Source organism: Eufriesea mexicana, unplaced genomic scaffold (assembly GCF_001483705.2).
Source record: "Eufriesea mexicana isolate 0111107269 unplaced genomic scaffold, ASM148370v2 scaffold757, whole genome shotgun sequence".
In the NCBI taxonomy this organism is placed as follows: domain Eukaryota; kingdom Metazoa; phylum Arthropoda; class Insecta; order Hymenoptera; family Apidae; genus Eufriesea; species Eufriesea mexicana.
This window is the reverse complement of record NW_016908927.1, coordinates 959,686-970,013: the sequence shown is the minus strand read 5'-3', so window position 1 is coordinate 970,013 and position 10,328 is coordinate 959,686. Positions and strand designations below refer to the sequence as shown.

Here is a 10,328-nt window from a genome sequence, read left to right as displayed (position 1 = left end):
TTCCCTACAATCACTGCTTCAAATTACACACAGTCTTCTAACAGAATTAAATTTCCTTACAGTTTTTCACTTTTTGTAGGGTATTACTTTTGTGGGGTTCGCACACTAGAACTGCAAACAAAGATCTATGGTAAAATTACACAAAATTTTCTATAAGAAAGATGCATCGCTCGCATTACTTTCATGTTGTTAAATTAACATTAGATCTTAATTTTAACTGTAACTCACTAATAGAAATTTCCAATTTCTTTTTCCTCAAACAGGCTTACTCGATCTCGAACGATATCATCTGAAGTTAAAGTTACACGATGAAAGATGATCGGTTTCCTGCAACGTGTGACACGAACCCGAAGAGGAATTCGAAGATTCGTGTAAAGATGCACGACCGCGAACCACTTTTTAAGGGTTGTGTCTCACAGCCGTTTACGGATTCCAGCCAAGCACGTACGAATTCACCTAGATCTCAGTATTTGACGGCGACCACTTGTTGCATCAACCGGCGGATTTCGTGCGCAAGCATGTTTCTTCTCGATGCCTGCTCGAGAGATAACACATGCACGTCGAATTCACTGAATTGAAACATTTTGTACGAATTCTTGGTAAAATAAACAGATGAAGTGTTGTCCAAACATATCGGTAGTTACACAAAGATGGTCTTCCAATCATCAACATATGAACTTTTTGAATTATATAACGTGTAATTTTGGGATTCAAAATTCGAAACTCGAAGTCTAAGACACTGATAATTATTTCGCTGCATGAAAATTGTATGAATTTTTTTCCTTAAAGAAACAGAAAAACGATACACACTCTACAACGGCGTATTGAGAACTGAATACGAGTCTCGAGTCGTGTCCCCTCCAGAATAGTTTACCCCACCACGGGCCCCGACCATTTTGCTGAACGAAGGGCTTGAGAACGCGTCTAGGTGTCGAATATACTTGAAAGTTACTGTAACGATGATGTTACTGCTCCTTTTTAGGATCTACAGACGATACAGATGTTGAATACGTTTTCATATACGATGGAACCACAGAAGCATTATTTTTCCATTTATTTCGAATTGTTATCAGTATATCAGAAGGACATCGCGATATTTATTTCACAGATGATATACATCTGTACAACGTCAGTATCAGGAAATAAAATTTCAGTTGCACAAGATTCCGCTTCGGATTTCCTGCAAGATCTATCACGAATAAAAGGAAGTTGTTTAGAGAAGAAAATCAAAAATGACTATTAAACAACACAGTAATGTGATTCCTGGAAGGCTTATTGACTTCGTATAGTTAACTTTTGATCATTTAAACGCACTTTCGGAAAGGGGCCCTATTTAACTGACCGAGCCATCGATGGGGTTTCGATCTTTCGATTTTTTCATCGAAGATCCTTGTGCCCGCAATAAAGGCAGAAGATAAAAGAAAGACAGGGATAATTGGTGGGAGTTGTTGTGATGGGATTTAAGACAGTCTGCGCCAACTCTGGGGACGAGTATATACATACTCCGTCGAGGATGGTTAAGCGAGTGCAGAGGGGCAAGGAAGAGGAGGTAGAAGCTGCTTAAGGAGGCCACGGAATCTGCAGACGTCTCACCGTCGACCAGTTTTCTCATACGGTCGACATATGGTATATACCCGGTGGCCTAAACTTTCTTAGAATGAAGTTCTAAGGTCTACTTCAAGTAAATTCTTGACCTGCCTTCTAGCATAAAACCGATTATTATCAATATATATTATCAGATGACAATCTACAAGTTAAATACTTCGTTAAATATAACATTTTTTAAACTCTTTTCCCACCTAGGTAGGTGTTAAAAGGATGCAGTTATTCTCAATTTCGTAATAATCTAAAGTTTTGAACATCGATATATAAGCTAAATTTAAATAATATATTAGACTCGTGTAAGCTAAGTTTGACTTGGTCTAACTCAGTTCTAGGTAAGATTTGAATTAAATCTAAGTCTAAACCGAATCTAGGCTAAATGGAATAAATTGAAATAAATTGGAATAAAATTTTTTTAAATGATTAAAGAATTATACGAATGTTATTTAGACTTAAAACGAAATAATATGATTATTTGGAATACAAAGAGTTAAATCAGTCTGTTTCTAAGGAACGATCGAACCGATGACTCGGTTCTAGCGATTGTAATTCGATAGGGGTCGATTTCATGACAAGATAAGTAACGTGGACAAAATGCACACGTCTGCGGATATACCTAATCGTGTTACAAAGCTGACACATTCATAAAGTACGCCTATCATTGACCCATCTTTGCTACATAATTGCAATCTGTGCATATGAGTCGGAATAAAATTGGGATTCCATTGCATTTAGCAACGATATAATACATCTACCTTATCATTGAAAATATCTTTAAATGCATAGATTTTGAGATAGCGAAAAAATGATGAAATAAGGAAGCAAAAATGAGTGTAAATATACATAGCAGCGACACAATGTTGGAAGTATCATGGTTGGCATCCACAAGCATCGAATCGAAAAAAAGAAGTCTCGGAGCTACGCGATCGGCAGATCCAACATAATGAACTCGTTGTACGGGCTGTTGCAAAAGATCCTATGAATAAGCAAGGAGTCAGTCTGCTATTTTCTCTCTTTTTATATATTTATAAGAAGGTTTGAAGGAAGTGTGTAATGAAATCCAGTTAAATCTTTCTTCTTTTAGTTAAGATCGTAACCTAAACTACTTTACCGACACATTACTTTGCTCGATCTAGATAATGTTTAGTAGGTTATGCGAAATATCTATAATACTATTTGAAAACTTCTTTATTGCTTTAACGAAAGATGAAACGAGGAGAATTTATATACCTCTTCAAACGATCGATCCATTTGGAAATATAATTTTTTAATTCTTCGAAATAATACGTAATTACGTCTACTATGAATTAATATTTCGTAGGCGTACTTACAAATGAGGACGTCTTAGAAATATCAATGGGAGAATGTCCGCCAGACACGTTGGTTTGTCGATGCGCTTAAACATTCACACGTTATTCATTCATCGATTAATATTCTATACAACATATCTATGCAACAGTCTACGTCATTGCAATCCTTCAGACGCAGTGTCCAGAAAATTGATTAAACGTGCGTCAATAATTATATAGACCTTTAACTTTCTACTTTCCTCAACATTTGTTTAAATAATTTCAGGAATAACCTTCCTTATTCTAACCTAATAAACAGTTAGAATATCCTAATTTAAAAGAAACATAATTTGTCTCATTTCAGATCAGTTTTCGAATCAACGTATCAAAATACCAGCAGCTTGTTCGGTAAATGAGATCAAGGCTGTTGGAGCATGCTTTCCCTGAATCATCGTGACATCGAAGTATTCAGCCCTATTTATATCTAACTAACGGGTCTATAAATTGTAAATTGTTACGTCTAAGAAATTGCCTTGCTGACGACATAGTCTTATCTGCGCATTGAGAAGACGCAAGAAAGGTATCGTTATCGTCCGGTATAGTAGCTTAGATCGCTTATACACATTTTACGATGTGAACGAATTACGCAATGGTGTTTGGTCAAATAATAATTTTATCGAATTCTGGTACGTGGTAATTCGCAGGAAACAGAAAGGAACCATTGATTTCTTTTCATCGACTTTGAAAGATAAGGAGAGATATGAGGCATCGGTGAATCGGACTGCAGTTGAAAATGGCGGTGATCGACTCATAAAACAAGCAATAGGGGAAAAGCAGAGACGTATTTTCAAGCAGCCAAGATACACTTAATACAAAAGTTAATGCCTAAAGCAAATAGTCGATCGTTGCAATCACATTGTGCAAATATTAAACATGCAATGATCATAAAGCTGGAATGTGTTTTGTTTCCCATACGATTTGAATTATGGATTCTTTTTGGGAGCGAGCTGATAAAAAATTACGGAGAATTACGGATAAAAATGTGGAGTTGATGCTAGTTCCTCGGTTAGCTTACACTGATGTCATTCTGTTCCCCGTTTTCTCCCAATTGACTCTGTCCTTATTTAAAGGTCTTTAGAGCGTCTCGTTGCAAGCCTCTATAATGATTCCATTTATGATATCCCGTCTATATCTTTTAGAAAAATTCAGCCATATTTAATGAGCCATACTTGAATGTAAAAAGACACTTCTTGTTTTTTAGCTGATGAAATAAATATCAAAGGTAGCATTTACAAATTTGTCATGACAAAATAAATATAACGACAACAAAAATTTATTAGGAGAATTTTTAAAACATTTACGAAAACTTTAATCTCAAATCAATTGAATCTAAAAGTTATGGATTACGCGTAAGATCTGATTTACCGCAACTTAAAGTCATCGCTAATGTATTCACTTGATTAAACACCGTTCCGGTAGATCGTCGCAAATACAAAGAAGTTATCGGGCTGCAACGAGTAGCTTATTGACTTTTGATTCACTGGGTATGTGGGTCTTTCATGTCGACCAAGTGTCATTCTTATTGTCAGAGTTGGTCGTCAAGTTGTCGAGCGGTCACCACTTTACAGACTCCGTAAGAATCGACCTGCTCCGCTGCCTTCTTGTTTCCTCTGCTGATACAAAGAGATGTGTCTTTAAATTCTTTAAATTAAACACCAATGAATATGTCGATTACCCGATTCTATGCTTATTTACTTGATTATTACGTCTATACTACAATTACAAACAACTATATTCTCCACGACATATTACTCGCAAATTTCAATGTTACCATATTATAGGTTGATTCTGCAGAAGACAGTGATTGCAGGAAAAATGAGCCTGACTTATTTACTGTAATAGAGAGCTTGGTATATGGTCACGTGGAATAGGAGTAAATCGGTTAGATTGGAGAAGGCCTTTTATGTCAAACAGTGTGATTCAGAGGAAAATGTTAGAAGGACTAAGTGCTTACAGGATGATCGCACTCACCATATGAGCGTGAATAATAAACTGATTAATTGATCATAATGAATAATAGGACAGAATAGTTGTGCGTATGAGTATTCTAACCTTACTTTTTTCATGTATTGTATTGTAAGAACATTTAAATGAAATTTTCTTAAATGATATGGGCTAACTCGTTATGAATATTTAATAAAAGATTGGTGATGAGATCTGATGCGATAACACTTGTCATTGACCGAGCATTGCATTCGAATATATTTGATTAATGAGTTGCTGGGTAAAGTCACGTGAGTCTTTCAGACCATTCAAGTCTGGCGGGGATGGCGGTGCTCGCCACCGTAGAGAACAAAGGGAAGGGAAGGAAACTACAGCCGGTGCAAAAAAGAAACTGGTTTAAAATGCGGTAGTGCTTTCTGTGGACCAGAATTCGCCAGCTTAGCAGCGTAAAGTTCCTATATGCAACGATCAATCAGCCTTTCTTGATAGTAGGAGAAAGTGCAGCGTACAATCTCGAACTTCTACTTTTTTAACTTATGGACATACATCGAATCCTGAATTGTGGAAAATGCAAAGTGACTCTTACGTTAAAGACCTCTGATTTTTTTAAAACTAAATTAATTTTTACAAGAATGCCAAAAAGAATGGAGAATTAGGATTATGTATATTATAACGTACATCTAGCAAAAAATTGCGACATTTATCCTGTATGATGTACGCATATGTACATTTAACTGTTCAGACTATTTAAATATCATGCGATGTCAGAAAATCATTAGGAAAGGAGTGTGGACGAAGGGGTCATTGAACCCATGTACGAATTAATAGCGCATCGTGCATTTTCCTTTTCTTTCTTTTCGTCACCGTTTTGCTTTTTTCCTCTTCTCTAAAAGAGAGAAGCTCGTCACATGCGCCTAACTGGTAAAACGTGTCACGTGGCTCGCATCATTGTGCGAGACGCATGGTAACCCGATCGACGGGGACTCGTCCGACTTGAAACTCACTTGTGACGTTCCTCTAGCTTCGCTTCGTATCTGTCAGGATGCTTGACTTTTCTGTTCGCTGGCCTTTTTGGGCTGAAAAACGACGCAACCACGTCCCGTTTTTTCCTACCGCCGGATGATGGCTTTGATTCGAGCTTCGATCTAAAATTCACAAGAAGTTATTTATTTTAATCGATTGTTACAGCTGTAAACATTTTCCGTAAAACGAAGATATGCATTAATTTTGAGTCATGTCGAAGGTATTATAATAACCGACACAAACATCGTTGCAATAAATACGTAAATTGAGTATAATATTAATTATAATATATACTGGATGTAGTAAGAGTATAATTATTACTATAGTTACAGTGAACATGGTATAAACATGGTTTGATACCTTACATAAATATGCGTCACAGTAAGTACAAAAAGTGTTTCCGAACCGGCATCTTTAATTATGCTGCGAGGTTATATTTGATCGTGATAAATATTGTAGCTATATGTGTTACAAAGTGACAAAGTGTGTTGGATTTTCATAAGCGAAAAGGTACAAAAGGGCGGATATCATTAAATTACGGCAGGAGATCATTAAATTTGTATTTTTCCAAGGAATATGCAAATGTCACGTAGGCGTATTACACTCACATCTACGCTCGCATAAACGTCGCGAACAGCGAAATTCATTATCGAATTAGAATGATGAAAATTTTCTTTTTTACTCCTCTTTCACTTCTGTGTTAATTATTATCTCAATTGTCAAGTGAAACAAAGTTGATGAATCTAATTCAAAAAATTATATTTTGACCTTGTTAATTATTGGTATTTAATAAAATGGTTCTTTTTAAATGTGATATGTGTATTTCTTTTTAAAAAAAGCAAAAGATTTTGAACGGGTTTAACGTGTACAACAGTCATAACCATGCATCAAAATATAACTTGTTGATAGACCAATTCCATTGTTGATTGCTGCTCAATGTTCTTTGTCGTTAAATCTATTTACTAGGAATGACAATCTAGTAAATCGGATTGATTTCGGTTTACATCTGTCCTTTTAACAGTTTACGTAAAAAACGAATAAGTAATATCAACAAAGAGACAGAGGAATCATTACTGATATTTCTGTTGTGCAATATTTTTGCTTATCCGTGTATATAATCTTATATTTATGGCAAAAGATTCGTTTTTTTTATTCTATCTAATATTTCTTAATCTTAATACATTGCATTTAGTATTGTTTTATTTTAGTATATAGGAATTGGTAGAAACAAAATAAATTTTTTAAACAGACTTGATCAGGAACAAAAAAGAAAAAAAAGATAGGGGACACCCGGGTTTGAACCGGGGACCTCTCGATCTGCAGTCGAATGCTCTACCACTGAGCTATATCCCCTATATGTTCCAGGTTCTCAAAATCAAATTATACGTGGGACAATAAAATATCTATAATTACAATTTTCTTAACAAAACTAGAGATTAAAAATTAAAGCAGTTGCTTAAACTATTTTCGAAAATGCTGATTCGAGTTATAGTCACCAAATATACACATATGTCATTTGGCACAGAGAAAGCGAGGCTAATAGCTGCGACAGGTACATAGCGGAATTTCTGGAAAAATAATAGCACAACCGGTTTCTCGATGCGTGACAAACAAATCAAGGCCTGTTGAAGGAAGCCCATTACGACTGTGGTAACGAACTTTCCTTCGACTCGTCGATTACAAATGTTTCTTGTATTAATTAAGTGGTTACCGACTACTATCGCCATCTATACGCCAATTGTTTATCTTTCATTGTTACCGACCTATATCAATAAGGCAGGGATCCCCAGAACTAAATTACCGAACTCTTCGGTCAAGTAGAAAAAGCATAAAATGCCCAAAAATGAACAAGCGCATATTTGTTTTGTAATAAGCGGTAAAGCAAAAATTTAAATTAGACAATCGCTGGAATAGAAAAAATGAAAAGGAATTTCTAATGTATTTACCATTTTCTAACTGACTTTCACTTGAACATATAACAGAAATGGAAAGCTCATTAAACCATTTTCACTATGAAACTATTATACTTACCGGGCCTTCGTGGACTTGTTTGTTGTGTGTACAGAAATAGCTGTTGCCCGTTTAAACGGTGCCCGCCCTTCCGAACCCACGGACATTCCGCTTCGAGCCTGTAACAAATTAGAAAATAACGTTATTAGTATAATACTCGATCAAATTTACAAAAATGTAATTAAACGATACATCGTTTCACGAAATATGTATTTCCTCGGAATAGATGAAAACATGCGTCAACATCTCTAGATTAATAATACAGTTGCAACGTTGAAACCGCAAGTGTAACATCCTTGACGAGATATCTTCTCTTACGAACACGAATTCGATCTGTTCGTACCATGGATATATATTAATGGCGACTACTAATGAAACACGCGCTAAATAATTATAGAAAGGTGGAACGTCGCTTGAAAACGCAATAGAGGTAACACCTCTAACACCTCCGCAATTTGCGAATAAAAGCAGGATCCAGAAATATCGTGGGAAGGAGAGGACCTAGAGGAATCTCCTTGAACTTTAAAATCGAACAAAGCGTACCGTATTTCCTCCTAGAGCGTCCAGTAAATGACGAAACATTTTTTCAGTTATTCAGGTAGACTATTTAAACAGATATAACCTTGGTGGCGCAAATAGTCTTGTTTTATTAATCGATTATGTAAAAACTTCCTTTGAAATCGCGAACTTTTATTAAAATATCTCTTAACCTATAACGCGCGTAGTTCACAGATAACATTTTTCATTGGCACTGCACCTCTCGAGAACACAGAAAGATCGACGCAATTTAAAGTGACACGATAAGAAGTAAGTTGACCGTGATAAGTCGAGGAATATCTACAGACACATGTTCACTGACATATTACCTACAGAGAACAGATATCGCACTATACACACACACACACACACACACGCGCACGCACGCACGCACACACACACACACGCACACACACACGCACGCACGCACGCACGCAAGCACGCATATATATGCTACATTTTTGAGAGTGATAAAATAACGTTTAAAATTGATAACCTAATTAATAAAAACGTATGAAAAAATTACTTTATTACCAATTTGTTCGATATTTCGATATCACTCTGTCGTTTTATATTCAAACTTAACTTTCCTAGGAATTTAAGAAAGACGAAAAAACATGATTATGTAATAAAGTTAAAAGGATCAACGTAAAAAAGATATTTAACCGATAATGATGCATAATGTATGAAAATACATATAATAGGTAGCTAATAAGTCGAGCATTTTTGTAGATTAAAAATAAGTGTTAAAGATATTAGTGAGAATTTGTTGAAAATCGGGTTCTGAGGCATCAGTTGTCAGGAAAACTGGTGAGATTCAGCAGATTTTCAGTGAATGTACACATGGAAGAGCTTCAACCAGAAGGGTATAAGTCCGTATACGTACATAGTTCTAAAGGTTCATCGAACCTTGCCGCGTGTACGGGTTCTCGACCAATAATAAAGATGCATGCCCGGTACGTAACTACGTTCTGTACATACATACGTAAGTACTACCCTACACTCGTGGCATCTTGCTCGACGCGAAATATTCGCGATATACACGCAACTCGTTGCCCATTCTTCTATAGAGTGTTCCTATAGAAAATGTAATCGAATTTTAAACTTAATTCTTTGTACTCTGCGATATCCAATTGAATGAATTACTTAAAAAAGGACTGTTACATGACAGCCACGTTGTTATAACTGTTTGATTTGAACAGAAAGTTTTAATGGCGCCACTATGGGAACTATGAGACAACTATTTCCTTATTAAGATTACTTTTGTTATTTTCGTATTCTTGGTATTCTTATTATAGCATTATGTAGTCTAAGCTCTACTGTTGATAATTAAAAAGTTATAACGAACTGGCAATACATGTGGAATTATCGAATATCTACGGAATCATTCGTATGATACATAGCGATACAAGATCTATTATGATACATAAGGCGCATGTGCATGTCCGGATAGTCGCTGCTAGCACTAATAAGTTGCACGTAATTCTTGTTTGTCAACAAAATTGGAATTCCTACAGAATCGATTGTTAGTCATTGTTTCCGTAGAACAGATGATCTTTACGTAATTGGCAAATGGACAGATTTGTCGCTTCAGTGAATGAATGCGGACATGTAACCCAATAACTCGATAATTTTGCATTTACCATTTAAAATATATTACGAAGGACTTATCCACTCGTATTCTATGATTCACAAATAAGTTTATACGCTCAAACTTTTTTATTATTATATAAACATTTGTAAAGATTAATTCGTTTAAGATCCAAATGGTTTTTAGATTAAAGTCGTATGGACGTAGAATTTTGATACCGTGTTTGAGTAAAATTAGGAATTCTAAGGAGGTAACAGGATCAGATTAGGGAA

At 35.6% G+C, this 10,328-nt stretch overlaps 1 protein-coding gene and 1 non-coding gene across 3 annotated transcripts in view; both read right to left on the bottom strand.

Moving 5' to 3' along the window:
* Positions 1-10,328, bottom strand: part of LOC108546784 (cytospin-A) — a 20,725-nt gene that overhangs the window by 9,185 nt on the left and 1,212 nt on the right. The window contains exons 1-3 of one of the 2 annotated variants that reach the window (XM_017899037.1): positions 8,472-8,817; positions 7,950-8,047; positions 5,900-6,040 (exon numbers count right to left, since the gene is read on the bottom strand). In XM_017899037.1, the coding sequence (XP_017754526.1) occupies positions 5,900-6,040; positions 7,950-8,047; positions 8,472-8,510 (278 nt within the window). In that variant the 5' untranslated portion in view covers positions 8,511-8,817. Of the gene's footprint in view, positions 1-5,899; positions 6,041-7,949; positions 8,048-8,471; positions 8,818-10,328 lie in introns of those variants that run through there. The other variant, XM_017899036.1, reaches the window with a different exon arrangement.
* On the bottom strand, positions 7,200-7,271 carry TRNAC-GCA (transfer RNA cysteine (anticodon GCA)). Its single transcript has one exon. It is a non-coding gene; the product is annotated as a tRNA-Cys (tRNA).